The sequence below is a fragment of the Alligator mississippiensis genome, chromosome 6, assembly GCF_030867095.1.
Source record: "Alligator mississippiensis isolate rAllMis1 chromosome 6, rAllMis1, whole genome shotgun sequence".
Classification (NCBI taxonomy): domain Eukaryota; kingdom Metazoa; phylum Chordata; order Crocodylia; family Alligatoridae; genus Alligator; species Alligator mississippiensis.
Genome location: NC_081829.1, coordinates 21,613,836 through 21,633,148, shown reverse-complemented (window position 1 = coordinate 21,633,148; position 19,313 = coordinate 21,613,836). Strand labels below are relative to the sequence as shown.

The following is a 19,313-nucleotide window of genomic DNA, read 5'->3' as shown; positions in this document are numbered from 1 at the left end:
GAAGGAAGTGGATTTCTGTCTGCCTACCTTCTTCCTTTAATTCATTTAACAGTAATCCTGTTTGTTTCCCTGATGATGTCAAACCAAATCTGGTACTCATGGCCATATGTCAGTGACCTTTGAATTTGCCATCCTTCCCATGGAAAACTTTATTTGGCAAGTTTGGGAGTGCCGCTCCAATCCCCTTCCCCTGCCCAAACTGCTGCTCTGCACTCAATCCTGTGCTCCCTGCCTAATCTGCTGCTCTGCTTCCTTCCCTGTGCTTCCTACCTAATCTGCTAATTTGCTTTCTGCCCTATCTGTGCTTCCTGCTCCCTCCTCCATCTGCTGCATGCCACACACAGAGCCTGTCCATTAGACCTGTGTGAATTGGCTAGTATTCGCTTTGGATTCGGATTCGGCTGATTCAGGGGACAGTGATTCAATTTGGTGATTCGAATCACTGTCCAGAATCGATTCAGCCAAATCTGATTTGGAGATTCAGCTGGTGCCAGATCAGCCAAATTTCTGAAGCAGACAGTCCCCATCCCCTGCCTGCTCTCAATGGCTGCCCCGCCTGCCCCAGCTCCCGCTCTGAAAAAAGAAAAAGCCCCCACACTGGCTGCTACCTGGCAGGGGGCGATCCCCACTGCCTCCCACACCATGTGGGGGCTCTGCCATGAGCCCCCTGGCCCCCACCTGCTCTCCCAACCCCCCCATGACTGCCCCAGTCGCCCCAACTCCTGGTCCTTAAAAACAAACAAACAAAAAGCCCCGCACTCACCAGTTCTTGCCAGGTGGAGGGTGATTCCCCACTGCCCCCACTGCCCATGCTGTGTGGGGGGCTCTTCCATGAGCTCCCAGAAGCCTTGAGGCTGCTGCAGCAGCTGGTGAGTTTGGGGGGGGTTGTGTTTTTTTTTTAGAGGGCCAGAGCTGGGGCAGGTGGAGTGGCCATGGGGGATGGGCTGGGAGAGCTGGCAGGGGTCAGGGGGCTCGTGGCAGAGCCACCCATGCAGTGTGGGGCAGCGAGGATTGCCCCCCCCCCCCCCGGCTGCACCCACTAAGTAGGGGCTTTTTTTTAAACAACCAGAAGCTGGAATGGACGGGGCAGCCATGGGGGGGCTGGGGGAGCAGGCAGGGAATGGGGCCTAGCAGGGGTCCCCCCATGGTCCCTTACTCTCTCCTCCAGTCCCCCCCTCCCCAGCCCCCTACTTACCAGCATGGAGTCTAAGTCCAGCACCCTGCTGCAGCCAGCGGGGACTTCCCAAATCACTGAAGTTCTCCAAATCTTTTCTAAATCAATTCAGAGAGCTTCAAATTGATTCGGACCTTTTAATTGGTCCCCTGATTCAATTCAAATTCAGAGATTCGGCCACCAAATTAGGCTGAATCTCCTCCGAATCAAATCAGCACCCGAAGCTTCACACCGCTCTACTGCCCACGCCACTTCTGACATTTGCATCGTAGTCTGGCCACCCTTGCACTTGTCATTTACTGGCACCCAAGGCTGTTATAATCACTCCTGGAACTATCCTATTTGAGGTGATGCTTGTAAGATACCAGTTAAGGGACAACACCAACAAGATATTGGTACAATGTTAAAGGTGACTTGCAAGTGTAACCCTAGCCACCATGCTACCCGTGGCCACGTCCAGATTCAGGGTCCTGGGGTGTCAAATAGCCTCAGTCAACCCTCTCAGCCCCCACAAGGCGGAGGCCACCTTTCTGTGGAGTGCTTTCTTGTGGTTTCCCCACACACGGGAGTACATGCAGTCTAACTGTTTACACAGTTTATTATTTACAAAACAATCAACATATGAATGTAGTTAATAGCAAAACAGGATATCAATAATCTGATTGTCAAAGCCAGGGTATCAATGAACTAATAACACTTTATACAAAATGAATAAAGAACATCCTCAGTACAAGTCCCCAGTTTAAACCTTGAGAAGCCAGTGAATTGCAGCAGGAGCACATCTGCCAGAGTTAACAAAACATCAGCTCTCCTTTACCTTAGCAACACAATAACATTGGCTAGTGCGGCAGGGCTTCCTTCAGAAAAGAAGGTACCTTTCTGCTTTTTGCTAGAGCATGCATGGGGAAAAGAAGCTTTCCTCTAGTCCAGCTGTCTGTTGTACCTGCAAAAGACACACACGCTGTCCCCCCTCCCCAAAAGCCAAATGTTGCAGACCCATTCTCCAATTCCCAGACATAGCCCCCTTGTGCTGATAACTGAAACAACCCTTGGGCTGATCACCCACCTGGCCCCAGGCTGTTTTCTCAGCTAACTCTCCCCAGTGGGACACCCTGCCGTCCTAGGCAAATCTCACTTACAATCCTTACCCTCTCCAACAGCATCTCTGCCTCACCAGGAAAACTGAGCTCATGCCCTTTCTTGCTATTTCAGATGTTTTAAAAAGGATGGAATCTTTGGTTTTAAAAAGTACTTTTTACTTGTTATTTTACACTAGAAAACTAGGTCTCAGCCTGTGTTGCCCAAGTCTTACCCTGCTGTATAAAGATCTGGTGACATCACAAGGGACTGAAAGTTGAAAGGAGAGTCAGTTTTGATTAAATGGTTTAGAGTTAGTTGTTTTGGCTTTTTTTCCCTTTCATTTAATTGCAGTGCCTAATGGACCTTTGGGAAAAAGGAAATCTTTGTTAAAGATTCAACCTCCCTGCCCTTCTTACTAATACAGGGCTATCTAACTTATGGCCCATGGGCTGGGCTACATACAGCCTGTGATGGGCCAGCATGTGGTTCACAAGAGATTAACATGCAGTTCACAGCAGCTGCCTCTTCCTCTGCTGTGCAACCCACAGAGGGGGAAAGGAATCTGGGGAGGCAACCCAGCAGTGTGTGGCCTGTGCGGCATGCCTGGACACTGTATGTGCTCTGAGACTATCAAGTCCCCTAGCAAAATCAGAGAAAAGCTGACTTTAGATTCTTGATATTTTAAAGGTAAAAATGTGAAAGAAAACACCTTTAAGTAAGTCAGTCCTTTTTATCCATTCAAAAGAATCAAGGGCAGTTACTGAGATGCTTTTGCAGATCAGCTCTAAGCAAGCAAATCTTTTCACTTTTCTCTTGTACATTGTCATGACAAATGGTTTTCAGGCACTACTTTTGGCTTGAATGACTAGCAGAGTTGTCACAGGTAGTTAGAGCCACAAGTTGTGGGTCACTGTAGTATAGGAGGGACTGAAAGCAGAGCCCTCACTGTCCATCCACACAGCCTTGGACAGATAAGCTTCCCCCAGCTACCTGGGGCTGCTGCAGCTTTGCTAAACTCCTATGGGCTGGTGACTGTTCTTTGGAGACTGTATGACCATCCCAAAGTCAAAGATACCTGTACAGTCTATGAGGCCTGGTGAGACAAAGAGTAACAACAGCTACAGAAGATCTCTGTGAACATACTCTGCAACAACCTAGCTTTGCATATCTGCAAACCATCCAAGAGTTATTCTAAGTGGGTAATCTCCAAATTCTTCCTCTTCCTCCCAGAGCTGTTTTGACTCATTGCTATGCTAACTTTGATTCTAAGTAGTAGAAGCTGTCCCTAATACACATACAGTCAATGCATAAATGATACCTCTATGGATACTATTCCTTCTGGAGGAAGATCTGAATTCCAGAGATCTTGTCTATTATTTTGCTGCTGTTAAGGTGGGCTATGGGATCAAAAAGGCTGAGAATGATTGCCTTGTGGGAATGCACTTTTCATGATCAGTGTTTTTCTTGAGACAACTGTAGCAGGCTTGCCTTTCAGAGCTGGGGTTGAGTCCAGGGCTTGAGATTTTGCTGTTTTGATTGGTGGAGCCCATCCACCAATCAGGAGGCAGCAAGAGGAATTTAGTCACGCCCCTTTCTCAAGGGGGAAGGGGAGAGTAGCTTCCCTCCAGACCTGACTGTACACTCCAACACTGTGGGGCAGAGCCCCAAAGAGTATAAAAGGATCTGTGTGCCCAGCATGAGGGAGATGTGCTGGGGATGGAGAAGAGAGGAGAGCAGGGCGTAGAAGAGCTGAGGACAGCTGCTCAGCAGGGTGAAGCAGTAGCCCAGAAGTGCCCCTGAAGACTTCCATTGGCAGGGAACAGTGGACGGCTCCAGCGGTTAGGCTGTCAGTGCTCAGCACGATGCATGGCATCCAAACCCTGGGAGCTGTGTGCGGTGGCTCAGGTCCGCAACCTCTGGCATGCGGCCAGAGACAGTGCACAGGCCGGTGCGCAGAGCAGGATCTTTGGAGCACTTGGGCAGCTCAGGTCCCCAACCTCCAGCACGAGGCTGGGAGCTCGGTGCAGGAGGTGCTGCACAAGGATCCGTGAGCAGACCGAGCCTGGTGCTGCGTGAGGCAGCCCGGGCTTCCAACCCATAGCAAAAGGTTGAGGCCAGGGAGCCAGACAGTGCTTGGGCTACTGAGCCAGAGGCCCAAGAAGCCCTGCATAGCGGAGCTCTGTCCCAGGGGACAGTGACCTGCTGAAGCCCACTGCAGGTAAGAGAGCAGCTTGGCGCAGAAGATGAGGACCACCCGCCAGGCCTGGGAGCTGTGAGTCCCCCCCCAGTTAGTTAAGGGCTCCTGAAAGTGGAGGTCCCACTGGGAGGGCCCCCTGAATTTACCAGCTTCTTTGAAGGGTTTGAGGAAAAAGCCCAAGGGCATTGGGGTTTCCCCTTGGGATTAAATTTATCTTTGAGGCTCTTGTGCTATAAGTGGTGTGATGTCATGCCTTGTATATTGTGAACCCTTGTGTTTGTAAATGAGTAGAGTCCTAGGGCTCTGCTGGGACCCCCTTTTGCTATTATTTCACCTGTTGTTTATTTGTATTTATTTTTGGCTTATTTATTCCTTGCCTATACTTACCTATAGTTTATCTGTTGATTATCTATGTTTATTCTGGGGTTTATCTGTTTCAGATCAGATACTTACCTGTATCTGGAGCACTGGTATAAAGTTTTGTAGCATTTACCCAGAGGGTATCATTTATGTTATTTGTTTAGATATATATCTATATAGATAGTACGTATATTTATATCCATATTTCTTTTCCTTGTGATGATAAATTAATGTAAATATATTTGTATATAGTTAAGTTCCCTGACTGTCCTGGCCTGGTTCTATAGAGATGGAGGGAAACTGCATGGTCTGCAGTTCCCCAACAGCTGACAATTCCTTTCAATTGGAGAAGGGGAGTATGCCTGGGCTACACTACCAACAGAGGGACTGCTGACAGTGCCAGCTGTTACACCAGCAGGCCATTTTACATAGATTACCAAACTGCCTTTGCATGAGGAGGAAGAGGGCTACTCCAGGTTCTCTATTAATTCTAAAGCAAGAATCATGCCACATTGGACGGAGAGACATTCAGATACAAACAGTTTCTGGCTGTTGGTTACCTGATCTAAATGTAAATCTTTGTGCTAAAGAATCAAATCCTAGAAACATGTCCCATTAGCCCTTTGTAATCAACTAGTAAATCTTTTTCAGTGAAAAAGCACCAGGGATCTCCATATGCACAATTACATTAGACCCTCAACTGTCCTTGCTAAAATTGGTACTGTTACTGATTGATACTACTGGTAGGTACCTCCCAAGTTCTTGGTGCTTTTTTGGAGCCTTTCCAGTCAAAGTTCTTTTTCCAAGTATAGAGCAGATTCAGACTGGAGGAAATGTCTAAGCAGCAAAAACTGACTCTGGATTTCAGCTCTGCCAAAGTCTAGGGTGATCAGGTCCTGGGCTTTAGTCCAGGACTGTCTCTGCTGATGAACAAAAATATATATGTCACCTTGTGACAACAAGTCCTTGGCCTGCTCATAGAAGCAGAAGATGAAGAGGAGGGAAAATAAAAAGACAAGTCTTTTGGTGACTGGCTGGTGACAGCATTTTGCGTGCAGCCTGAGACGGTAGAAATCGATTCTGCTCTCTAAACACAGATTCAGCAGCACTGGCCCACTCATTCTTCCCATTGAAGCTCCCAACATGTTATGTAGCCTGCAGGCATCAGAGCTGGCGCCGACTTATGAATCATGCATAAGTCATCACTGCTGTCTTCTATACCAGTCATCTTCCTTCGCATTTAGACAACAATCCTCATCCCAAGATTGCAAAATACTTTACACAGGTAGGTGAGGCATGTGTCTAAATGGCTAGTTTGTGAGAGTGGCAAAAGCAGTAGCAGCTGTCCTTAATGGCCAACACTTGTACCACGGGCACTAGATTTTGTCCATTAGAAATAGGTGGCACAGGGTTATTAGATGCATTATTCTAGGAAATCCATGGGAGGGAGAGTGGCATCTCTAGCAATTATGTTTATGCTCTGTCCCATCTTCAAGCTTTCATTTGACAGTATTCTATAACAAGAGCAACAATGCAGGACTTGGAATGTCCCTGCAGTAGTTTCTGTAAGTGGAAACCCTTATAGAAGTGTTTCCTAGCAGCTGGGATGTGCTAGGACATGGGTTACCCTAATCAAGCAATTAGAACTGCCCCTTTACACTTCCCTTGAGACAGTGGGTGACTCTTAGCAAAAGTTATCACCCTAGGTTATTTGTACAATAGTGAAGAGCTCTTGGGTTGTACGTCAAGTCACTGCTACTGCCCTTCTCCCAAATTATGTTTGTGCTACAACTGGTCTCCTCCACATCAGAATCTATCATTAACACTATTATTCTTTGGAAGTGGAGCCTCAGCTATGTAGAAACTGTAGGGTGAATTGGCTAACATGTTCCCTAGGAGCATCATTCTTAGGATAAGGTCATAGTGCATGGGGACTGCACTAGGTATAAACACACCCCAGCTAGGTTTAGATTAGCTACCTAGGGTACTGCTGCAATGTAGCAGCACCTGGAAACTACCTCAGGTATATCAAGCAGCAGCCACAACAGTGACTGTAGTGTAGAAAAACTCTTAGCGGTGGATTCCTGACAACATTTTGTTCTCAGTGCAGGGTTGCTCTTAAATGACCTACTACTATGCTCAAAGCTTGCCTTTCTTAGGACTAGCCCTTAAATTGAGCAGAGAAAAGCAGCCATTTTGAAGCTAGTAGCTGCTGGCTGCCTGGCCTTGTCTTCCTGTTAATAAGGGCCCCTTATTAAACCAGGGCATTCTTTTGGGGGGGAAGAAGGGAGAGGTAAATGTTTTGGGTCATCCAGAATAAACTTATTGACTGAATATGATCTGAATTTGTGAATAGTTTCAGCTGAAGAAAAAAGTGCTCTGAAAATCCAAGTCATTTTGTTTTGAAATGAAATGTTTTTTGATTTCCATTTTAAAAAATACTCCAAATGCTGCCCCCCACCCCCTGGTCACCTTTCTGCTGGGGGAAACAAAATAGTTTTGGGCTGACCCTAAATGATTTTTGTTTGTCTTCACTCCATTTGACAAGTGCATCTTGTAGTTAAGTATTTGCACAGGTCTACCTACATATCATGCCCTTTTCATTCCCTTGGTTGCTACTGTGAAGGCAGAGTCTCATGCCATATGATCAGTTGGGATTGAGAACACTGAGTTTCCCATGAGATTAGAAGTTGTGTTTGCTTTATTCCTTGTGTTTTCCTTCACAACCTTCTGTGCTTCCTGCTTCTAGCTGTGAGCTGAAGGGTCTACAGAGAACAGAACAGTTGTTTTTTCAGCAACTCAGTCTGACTGGAAAAGTAAAAAATGTTGCGAGAGAAATGGCTTTCATGAACTTTCCAACGCCAGGAAAACTAGGAGACTGCCAGACTGAAATATGGAGGTTACTAAAGAGTAAGCTCAGAAAAACACAGCACACCTGCAGCCTGAACTCTATGCCTATCACTAATAGGCTCTCCAGGGCCAGGACACTAAGTTGGGATTTCCCAAGGAAAACATAAGGTTAATGTTCAAGACAAGGTTTGTGCTGCCTCATACCTTCTACGGACAGAGTTCTTGGGGAGGACAATCAGGTACAAGTCTGAGTTACAGGATTTTGTTTCTACACATTGGGTGCATCTACACAAGATGTTTACTGTGCAGTAGAGTAATTAGCTGCATAGTAAACATCTCCGTGTCTGCCCGTGACTGTCTATTATGTTGTAGTAAACTAATTTACTCAGCAGCAGGCTAGTACTTGTATTTACAAGTACTAGCCTGCTGCAGAGTAAAAAACTCTGCAGCAGTGTAGGTGTAGACATTGCCCCAGGTGGCTGGGGCACAAGGGTGCTTCAGTGCAGTGTCTTCCTGCTGGCTAGCACCCTTGTACCCCAGCCAGCCCCTCCGCAGCACATTGAGCCAGGGGGACCAGCCCTGGGCTGCCAGGCTGATTCCCTGGGTCCCCTGCCAACCGGAGCTGCTCCAACCCAGCTCAATATGCTGCACTCCCAGGCACACGTTCAAATGGCAATAAACTCTGGAGTTTATTGCTCCTGAGTTTATTGCTCCCAGTCACCTGTTCAAACAGCATGCCTGGGAGCAATAAACTCTAGAGTTTATTGCTTCACATTTATTGCATGTGTAGACATGCCCAGAAAGAACAATTCAGATCCAGATGGGTTCAGTTCTGTATTCAGTTACACCTGCATAGATCCAGAGTAACTCCACTGAATGCAGCAGGGTTACTTTGGCTTTATACTAGGGTGCATGTGCTAGCCCAGCTTGCAGCAATGTATATAGGGTGGGGTGACTGGCACAGCAACCCCAGGCACCAGCTTCAGGGAGGGAGGGGACAGTACTGCTGCAGGTGCCCACTTATGCCAATGGGACAGCAGCAGCTGGAAGTTGCTGCTGCCCACATGTCACAGCAGCTCCAGGCATCCACCTTTGTGGTTCCACATCTGGGCCCAAGGCCTGTATCTTCAAGCATGGGTGACTGGTGTCGCCTTAGTCGGGGGGGCACCCCCCCCCTACGCCCAGTCCCGATGTGGGAGCGGAGGGTCCCCTGCGGCCAAACCTGCCGATCGGGGGGGGGGGGGGGGGGTCCCCCTGCGGCCGATCTCACTGGGAGTGGCTGCAACAATCAAGCAGCGCGCACAGGGAAGTAACTGGTGCTCCCATCGCCTAAGTGGTGAGCGCGACCAGTTAAGGGGTGCACGTGTTGCCACTGTCCTCAAGAGCAGTAGTTCTCAATCTTTTTTTGGACCAGGACCCATTTGTACACATCTATGGCCAGTCTAGATCCAGTGCCCCTCACTCCTGCCCCGTTGCCTCCTGCCCCTAGGCCCTAGTCCTCCAGTGGTGGGGGGGCATGAGGACCCCAAGCAGCCCCTCACAGGCTGGAACGCTGCCAGTCTGCAAGAGAAAAGCCAGAGTTTTCCATGTTTTTCTCCTTCAAAGGAGAATCCATTTTTCAAGTTTCTTGATCTGTTTTTAAGGTTTGTTTGCGACCCTTTCATATATTCTTGTGACTCAATTTTGGGCTGTGACCCACAGGTTGAGAAACACTGCTCAAGAGCACTAAGGCACTCAACTTCCAGTAGATCACCGGGTCTTAAGCACCTGAACACTTTGAAAGCCCTGAGCCCAGGCACTTGCAGGTGGCCTGTTCCCACAAAATCCTGAAGGTGCAGAACACTGAGCACCCCCTTCTCCCCTGCCCGCCCGCCACAGCTGTGCAGTGCGCCGTGCACACAGCAGCTAGAGGCCGCTTGCGGGGTGGGGGCTAAGACAGCTGCCTCTGTGCTCAGAAGCCTAAGTGGGAGGGGAGCTGGGAGAAAGCGGCTACCTGGTGTGGTGCTTTGAGAGCATCAGGCATTAGACCAAGCGAGAGAGAACCTAACGTCATTGCTGGCAATAGATGCAAGAGATGAGGAAAACCACCTGCTGCATCACCTATTAATTGAAGCACAGAAGAGATGAAGGCTTACAAAGCTCGCACATGAAGCCCACAAGCTCCTGGAAGACATTGGGGATGCAGGGCCAAACCCTACAGGCAGCAATGGCGTGGGCAGACCGCAGGAACAGGTCAGACCTATTCCTACAGCGTTGAATCCAGACACCCAGCCCTGCAGGGAAGCGTGGGTCAAGTTGGACAGACGGAGAGCTGGAGCTTCAAAACAAGATGAACATCTGGGCCCGCCCGCGCGTGAACGCGGCGCCCAGCACAGCCCTCGCGGGCAGCTGCCGCCTGGCCAGGTGCCGGGGGCTGCGCCTCGCAGGCTCCTTCCCCGCGCCGGGCAGGCGGCAGCGCCTCCTTGCGGCCCGGGCCAGGCGCTCGGCTCCGCCGGGCAGGGGGCGGCGCCCGGGAGCAGCTGCAGCGGGCCCGGCTCCCGGCTCCCGGCTCGTGCCGCCGGCCGGCCGGCAATCCTTGCGGCGCTGCCGCGGGGCTGAGCTGGGGCCATGGGCGCGCGCTGAGGGGCGCCGCCGCCGGGAGCATGCTGAGCCCCAGGGTGCGGCAGGCCCGGAGAGGTGAGTGCAGCCGGCGCGTGTCCCCGCGCTGCCCGTGCGCGGCACCTCGAGGCGCTCCCAAAGCGGCCGCGGGGCGGCGGGCAGAGCCCCGGGCGGCCCCTGGCTGCGGCTCCGGCTCCGGCTCCGCTCGGCTCGGCTCGGAGCGTCCCCGGAGCTGCGCGGATCCTCTTGTGCCGCCGCTTGCTCCGGGCGCCCCGACGCCCGGGGACGTCCACAAGGTGCTGGCCTCCGCCCCGTCCAGCCGAGGGCACAGCGCTGCCTGTTGCTGGCCCAGACGGAGGCAGGTGGGCAAACCCTGCGTTGGAAAGGGCTGTTTCGGCAGGGAAGGGAGCTCGGATCTGCCAGCCCCGGCGAGATGCTTTTTCGGTGTCACCATAACCCGGTCGCTCGCGCCGGGCTCGGTTTCTGCCTCTGCTCCACGAGGCAAGTGTTGTTGCTGTAACAGCCCTGGGCTTGCCATCCCTTTGCTCTTCGCAACCTCGTGGGGATCTCTTTTTGAAAGAAAGGCTAGAGGAGCGTCACTGAAGCAGAGCGCAGGCAGTCAGCATGGGAGAAAACCTAAGTATTAGACACTTCTTCATCCACACTGGCCTTGTTAAATAGCAAACTGCCATCTCTTCGTAAAGAAGTGGCAACCCTCTAATGCAGTGGTTTTGAACCTGTGGTCCATGGACCCCTGGGGATCCATGGGCTAGGTCTAAGGGGTCTGCAAAAAGATGGCTATGATCAGTCAAAAGTATGTAAATACCCACTTTTACAATTCAAAGGGGTCTGCACCTCCATTCGCAATTTTTTAGGGGTCTGTAAATGAAAAAAGGTTCAAAGCCACTGCTCTAATGGCTTGATGTTAGCTGTGCTGATTCTGAGAGCGGTGCTTCCAGCTGGATGTTAGTGCAGACGGTGCAGTAGCACATGCAGTGCTTCTCTTCCATGCCCTTCTTACAGCGTGAATAATACTGAGTTCCTTGACATTGTCTCTGTCATTTGAGGCTCCAGGATTGTAAGGATCCTAGTAAATGCTTATGTACGTGCATTTGATTTTCATTAAACAGTTGCTTTTCTAAGAGTTTGGAGAGTTTGGATCTAAGTTATAGGGCTCCATTGCTGTGGCATACAAGGGCACCAATAACGTGAGGGACCTCTGCTCCAACGCATGCTAATTTGGAACAGACTCAGCTGCGAGTGTGCTGGTGCTTGGTAATTAGCAGGCTCTGTCTCACCTTTATTCAGTGTCCCTGTGTTCCAAAATGGCAGCAGGAGCGCTTTAACTAAAGCTCATCAAGTGAACTTTAGCTAAAGTGCCCCTGCCCGCCACCATTTGGAAGTGCAGGGACATTGAATACACGTGACATTGCTGGTGCTTTAGTTAGAGGAGCTCTCAGAGCCTCTCTGACTTAAAGCGACCTCCGCCCCCACCCCAGAGCACAGGTATAGACACCCAGAGCATGTTATATGTAATGTATTTACTCTCACAAAGCCCTTGTGAATTATTATATTTCCACTTAGGGGGGTGAGCCACAGAAAAGCAAAGTGGCATGCCCAGGGTCTCATAGGAAGTCTCTTGCAGAGCAGGGAAAGAAAACAACTTTCCCTAGTCCCAGGCTAATACCCTAGTTAATAGGCCATCTTTCTTTCCTTTCATTCAGCTAGCCTTGAAGAGAGTTAGTTGTGGGCAGACTTGACCAGAGCTCTAGTTACAGTCTGATTTTGCACAACCTTGGGGTTGTGACCTGCACAGCTGAGCTGATTGTATTGTCATTCTATGGCTCAAATGCATGGGAAGTGGAAATGCAGTTTCAATTGAAGATGGTCCCAGACCCCTTGTCTGGACAACTTCAGTCTCTTAAGGGTGCCAAAGCTGGATCTGGTTTGACACTTTGAGTCTAACTTTAGAAAAAAAAGTGGCATAGGAAACAAGGATGCATTTTTATACTAGTGGGTATTGCCAATCATGTGTCTTTGCCTTTCTGTCAGTTAAATCAAGTCTGTATAACATGAACATTTGCATTCAGATGCACATTATATTTTCATAAGGCTCAATAAGGATTATATCCTGATAGACTGAAAACCTTAATGTGCACAAATGGGTCTTTTGGAAAAAGCACTCATTGGTTAAGCCTGAATGGTTTTTGCATTTTTTTTTTTTCGTTTAGAGTTTTATATAGAGTAACTAGCAGAATCCAGGATTCTAAAATCAAGAGCCTGCGGGGGGAAAATGTCTCCTACGTATTCTTTACTTTGGTTAATTACCCCGTGAGGACATGGAAAAGACTGCCTTCCACCTAGAGGGAAAACTCTTTCAATACTAGAAGCAACAAAAGCAGATCTCGGACAAAAAACCTCAACGTTGAGAAAAGCAGTTTCCTATGTTCTTCACTGTACTACTTCAAAAGATGTGAGAAATACCCAAGCAGGACTTTTGGTCACTGGTTTGGGCATTCATGAGTGTGTTATATATGGCCTGTCTTTTTCAAATGGGCTGTGTGTGAAATGCAAGCTGGTTTGATTTCAAGCTGCTGCTTTCTGTTTCTAATGGATTATATGACATTAAAAACAGAAGGCTGGATTAGATGACCCATGAAGTCCCTTCCTGTTCTGTGACCGTGTCTTCAGCAATATTTGTCTTAGTAATATAGATCCTTTATATGTACCCCACCATTTCCTGGGGCTTCATTCTTACAAGTATCAGTATTCAAATACCATCACATTTTGGGTGCCTTACTCTGAAGCCTGGATCTTCAGCCAGTCGTGTCCTTCCTGTAATGGTTTCAGCAGTTTGAAACATGCTACTTCTGTGTGAGTTGTTCTGTTGAGCCCTCACTCCTATAAAATCACTAAATCTTTAATTCCCTCCCCCCCCCACTCAAGGGGCACGTCCAGACAAGTATGCATGTGCCTGTTGCAGTGTCTCAAAGTTTGAGACACTGCAAGAGGCATGCTGAGAACAAAAAAATGTTCCCCATGTTGTATATTTGCAGTACAGGCTCTAAATTTGCTACCTGGTACCTCCCTCAGAGCACCCACTGTTGAGGGGGAGCGGGGCACCAGCACTCTCAGGAGGGGCACATGCCCCTCCGTGCCCTCCCTATACGTCGCCTATGGTCCTGACACCAATTGGCTGGGTCACAGAAGCTCCTGAGAACAAGTAGTCCAGAGCTGGTTGCCAGGGCAGCTTTTTATACTGCTGGGGTGAGTGCAGGTGCCTGCCCCAACCTCCAACTCCCCTTGGCTACAGATCAGGGCGGAGCTCAGCAGGGTCACTTTGCCCCAAGGCCACACCAAAGTGCATGTTCAGACATGTGTGCTGAGGCAAAAATCCCTGGTACAAATTTGTGCCCCTCTTATTTGAGCTGCTGCAAATGAATTAGCCTCCATGTGTGGACATGCCCAAGGGGTCTGATTGAGAAGGAAAAATGAGTGGAGAATGCAGCTGCTGTCAATTGCAGTGAACATTGCAGATCTTTATCATACGATTATCCAATTGCCCCTCAAGAATGACGGGCGGTGGTCGGGGACAGAGGCCTGCATCTGGCCCCACCCCCCACCTTCGGGACCTGCCCCCCCTTCTCTTCCCCCCCCCCCCCCCCTTCCCAGCCGCTTCGGGGCTGGGGCCAGGCCGCACCCCCTCCATTTGCTGGCCATGCCCCCCCATGCGCTCCGTTGCCACCTGCAGGGGGGGGGGGGGCATGGCCAGCAGTGCAGCCCAGGGGACTGGTGGGGATAAAGTCCAGTGTCCAGACCTGTGCCCCTGCTCCTCTCGTCTGGCCCTGCCCCCCCCTCCCCTTGCAATTTGGGCCTGACTCTGTTGTGGCACAGTAATGAGCCAGAACAAGAGCCTCAGGTGTTTGTCAGCATGACCACGGTGGGAAAAAATATTATTTCTATCACTCTTTCCCACCCCCCCATTAAACATTTTATAATTTAATTTTAAAGAGAGGTGGGTTTTAGTATATATTTAGAAGTGGATTTTAAGGATAATGTACAGCAGCCTTGGCAGCAGTGATTTCAGAGCGTAAAGTACCATTATTGCATGCTTACAATAATGTGTCCTTGTTCAGTGTACCACATAGTTACAATGAGGCACCTAATTTTTAATGTTTAGTTTCTTTGCAGTGGCGTCATTGCATGTTTAATGAAAATGGTGCATCATAAATTACAGGAGAGAGGAGAATCATATTTAAAAAAATAGGTTATTTTGTCTTTTCTGATACAAAAATTATTAGAGTAACTTATGCTTACAACTGGCCTACAGTAGTATATTTAACTTTGGCACGAGTTTGCCACAGAGCCAGGAAACAATACTTGTATTCAGAAAAAGTAATTTGATTTCCCACCCCTCAATCCTTTTCGTATCTGGCTGTCATTACCACAGCAGCTGAGGGCCTCACAATCTTTAATAGACTTACCTATTTTCACTCATGCCCCACTGCAAGAACTAGGGAAATGTTATCATGTCTACTTTACTGATGGGGAATTAAAAAGGCAGCAAAAGGTTAAACCCCACATCCAGTTCCACCATCAAGCATTTGAATGCCACTGGTGTGATACTTAGATCCTTTTCCTACCCATGTAAGTACACATGTCCTTGTGAGCATACTTAGAAAGTATCCTTGTCTACTCCATCCTCCTCTGGATTTCCCTGTCTGCAGAGGCAGGCCCTGAGTGGGATTTCTGGGCGTGCCCCTGCAAATGGGGAAACCTGGTCAGGTGGTTGCTGGGCTTAAGGGCCTGATCCTGTGTACCCCAGGAATTCCCCTAAGGATTTACTTGGGGACACAGGAGCAGGCCCTTGAAGCTTGGGGAGCACAGACTTTTTTGGGTTGCCTGTGCTCTCCCACCATAAAGCAAACCAATGTCTACTGCAAAATAATGGCACAAAATAATACTACCTTTTGTCACAGCTACAAGTTTGGACATCTGTGGTGTGACAAAGGGTATGGACCTCTGTTTGCTTTTTGCTTTGTGCCTTCATAAAAAATTTATGCTGGCATAAAGGAGATGGCTGTTTGCATTTTCAAAACAATTGGCTCCAGAGGAACTATGCCGATTACAACTGCCTGAAAATGTCCCAGGCAGCCAAATTCATCCACATAACTTTGATGCAGGGTATTAGGTTTGTAAAAAGAAAATGCACATAGTTGCGGGATGCTTGAAGAAGCTCTTCCATTATTTTAGATATATAGATCTGACCTGTCAAGTGACTGGAGCTCATCTGCCCAGAGCTTTATTGCCTAACTAGAGAAGTAATTTTTTAAAGGCACAGTCATAATTAGTGCAGAATGCTATTGACAACTCTTGGTCTTGTGAAATTCTTATCTAGGCTGAGGTATTCCAGTTCATTTCTGGACCCTAGGGTATATTTGGTGATGTTTCCTAAAATTAGGGAGAAAAAAAGTTAGGTTTTTGGGTGTTGAGTGTTACGTATGAGTTTGGCTGGGGACACTGACTGTCCAAAGTTGACCAGTTAGATTTTCAGTGTCACAGCTACGCAGCAGCTCACAAGTAGTCCCTCCTTAGAATTGAAACACTCGCACCCAGAGATGTGGGTTTTCTGGAAAATTTTCTGGAAAATTTGCCTATGCCCTAAATAGAGTGTGTGTTCTGATTTAGCATGTTTATTTGACTTATTTTTAGTCAACAAAACTAAAAAAAGTACCTCCATGTTAATTTATGTCCCAATAGCCACAAGTTTTTGAACTGAAATATTTGATTAGGAAAAAAATTAAATACAGCACACATAATGTGGTTTAAAAGTGATATTCAAAGCTTTATGTGGAAAACAATCACTGTTATTGGAATACTTAAAAAAATGTAAAGACCATACATAATAGTATGTGCTTCCCTTGCATTGCTTGTTTAAATTTAAGAAAAAAAATGAAGGCATTGAAAACTGTTGACACACTAATTTTAGTATACCCAAAGAGCTGTGCATGATATACCGTGCTTTGGCTTTGATTTGACCTGCACAGCCAATTAGGTGAATTCATAACTTGATTTTTGGTTTGGATTATTCTGTGAATGTCTTTACCCTCCTGTTTACAAATCAATAAAACATATATATGCTTTCTCACACACTTCCTAGAGATAATCACCTGAAAAACATTAATTACAACTTTGCAACTGCCAAATTTGCCTAATATTGTATTGGCATCCATTCATTGTTACTGATGAATTTTATGAAACAATTAATTTTTAGAAATGAAAAATTTTCCACGGAAAAATAAAGCACTGGAAAATGTTCTGCCCACATCTCTGTTCGCATCATCCATAGCTAATCCTGCTAGTTTGGACGTTGAGGGGAAGCAAAGAGAGCAGGGTTGTCTCTGGGATGGTGCAGAGCTGAGCTGGAAGTGGTGGAGCTGAATGTGACCTAACTGGAGAAATGAAGAGGTAGACCTCCAGGTTAGAGTAGCTGTTGGCCCAAACAGGGTGGGGTAAGCTGGATGGCGAGTCAGTCTTCCACACTGAGGTTCAATTTCTGCCAGATGTTCCTTGTCCATGAACTGATCTTTTTCTAAGCCCTCGACCTTGTCGGTGGTAGTTGAGTGATTATATTTGTAGAAGGATAGTTAGAGATTTTCATCATCTGCACGCTGAAGGTACTTGTATCCATATTGTCCCATCAGTTCATCTAGTAGCTACAGATAGATTTTGAAAAGGGCTGCAGAGATTCTCTTGATTGTTTGGGAAACTTCTTCAATGAAGGATCTGGTGGTAGAGGTGCATTTTTCTATCACTACTTGTTGAATCCCTCATCTTCCATTCACCTAACACACTGCATCCTTCCACACCTGAGACAAACAGCATTTTATAGGCTGTGTTCCCCTATAAGGGGATTTTCTCCTGCCTTGGTCAGCTCAGGACAGGTTACATCAGAGTCTTTGTGAGAGAAGACCTCCTTGGCCTCTGCCCCTTTAATCTATCTTGGCGTTCTAGCATAGACCCGGATCGGACCTGCCTTTGAGGCACTAGCTTTGTTCGTCCCTTCCAGTCTCTGGACCCGTGGCTGGCCCCCATGTGCTGCACCCTCTCCGGCACTGGGCCCTGGCTCCTCTGTGGCTGCACCCTCTCTCTCTCTGCCCACTGTGGGCTCAATAAGTGTTCAAGTCTGCCTCTGGCAGGGCTCAAGGCAGTCGAGTGTAATGAGGTCTCCACCTCCCCTTTATAGCCTCATTCCATTTTGCTGGTGGAAAAAGTAACATAACATAAGCCCCTGGGCTATAACATACACAAAGCAATAAAAGCAACCCTCTGTCCCTTTACGAGGGCAAGGCTTCTTTCATTCCTGGGCCAGCCTGGCTCCTTGTGAGCTCCTCAGGCCTACATTTCCCTGTGAGCAGCAAAGCAGGGCTCGACCAGTGTCCCTGGACACTTCTCCTGGGCATGAGCTCCTAACCCTGTAGCAAGCAGGGCTAGACTGGCTTATATGTGCCTCGGGTCCTGCCTGCCTGTGGTCAGCTGACTGTGTGCAGGTGCCTGTTGCCCCGGCCTACCACCCAGTAGCTTGTTGCCCCAGCAGGCTGCTGCTGCTGTGTCCTGCCTGCCCTGCAGTGCTCCCTGGCTAGGCCAGGCTGCATTCTTGCATCTTCCTTCAGAGGGAGGGAGGAGAGAAATTTCTCTTCCAGCCCAGGCATCTCATAAGAACATAAGTAGCACCATACTGGATTAGACCATAGGTGCATCTGTCCCAGTGTCCTGTGTTTGAGTGGCAGAGAGAAGAGTTTTTATGCAGGGCCTGTCCGAACTAATTTGGCCCATACCCCTATTACCCTACAACTTCCAGCATTCAGAGGTCTAATTTTGAGATCTACTACAGTGCCATAAAGACATTTTCCGTGTCGTTTCGCTTCCCTTCTCAATAATTTTTCTCTCTTCATAGACTCTGGCCTTTTCATGGTTTCTCTATTTCATCTCCATCATATCTGATGCTGAAGGCAGTTTACGGGTTGTGCTCTGCAGAGGGGGAATTTTAACCTTTCTGGGTCAGCTCAGGACAGGCTGTATCAGAGATCTTTGTGAAGTAACTGCTTCAACATCTCTGACTTGGACGAGATGATGTTAAGTGGACTGGCTTCACAGATGGCTGGGATACAGCTCTAGGAATTAAGGTTTGAACAACAGGACAGTTTTCTTATACAAACTTGAACAGGGTAATGTAAGCAAAAGAGCTTCATCTAGTTTACAGCTTAGCCCCACCCTGTGAGGACTGGTAGGGATCCCTACACAAGCATGTTCCTCTTGAGTGTCCAGCAGCATTTTGTTTTGAACAGGAGATAAAAGAAGAGGGAAGAGGGAGCCAGCTTTAACCCTTGTGTATTGGAGGTGTGGCAGTGCACTTGTGCTGTGTTTTCAGGACTTTGTGGGGATGACTGGCTTTTACCTTTCGTTCTGAATCAGATCAGTGGGAGGAGCAGCTCACCTACTGTGGTTACTGTGCCCTGAGTATTCATGTTGCACTGTGAATGGGCTTTGCATCACCTTAGTGATAGGATGTCATAAGAGAGAAGGAAATAGAAGTATGTGAGAAGATCCTGTTGCAAGCCAGCCCAGAACCGGACAAATGAATGAATGAGGGGACATCCTTTTGATCCTCAACCCTCTTCCCTCATCTTTTTTTAGGGGAGCTTTTTTTTTTCCTCTGAAGGTGATAGCTCAGACTCCCCCTTTTCCTTCTTTGGGGCACAGTGGGAGCATTGCTCTTTCTGAAGAAGAAGGGGGAAGTGCAACGGGAAGTTCCTCCCATTATTTGAGGCTCTGCTGCTTTCTACACTGTCAGGTAAAGTTCATCATCTGGACACCAGCTTTTTTGCTGCTTCCACCTCACATCCCTGTGCTTAGTGGGGACTTATTTCACTTGCAAGCAGGAGAGTGAGGGAGGGGAAATGGGAGAGAAAGCTCTTTATGCATCCTTTTTATCATTGAAGAGTGAGCTGGAATTCTGTGCACTGAACAGTGGGGAAGAAATTTAAATTATTC

General features: G+C 48.1%; 1 protein-coding gene across 3 annotated transcripts in view; it reads left to right on the top strand.

Annotated features, from left to right (window-relative positions):
• Positions 1-19,313, top strand: part of ARHGAP22 (Rho GTPase activating protein 22) — a 347,339-nt gene that overhangs the window by 25,121 nt on the left and 302,905 nt on the right. Inside the window, exon 1 of one of the 3 annotated variants that reach the window (XM_019499462.2) lies at positions 10,199-10,337. The exons of 1 other annotated variant lie outside the window; for it this stretch is intronic. In XM_019499462.2, coding sequence (XP_019355007.1) covers positions 10,304-10,337 — 34 coding nt within the window. In that variant the 5' untranslated portion in view covers positions 10,199-10,303. Of the gene's footprint in view, positions 1-10,198; positions 10,338-19,313 lie in introns of those variants that run through there. One more of the 3 variants, XM_019499464.2, reaches the window with a different exon arrangement.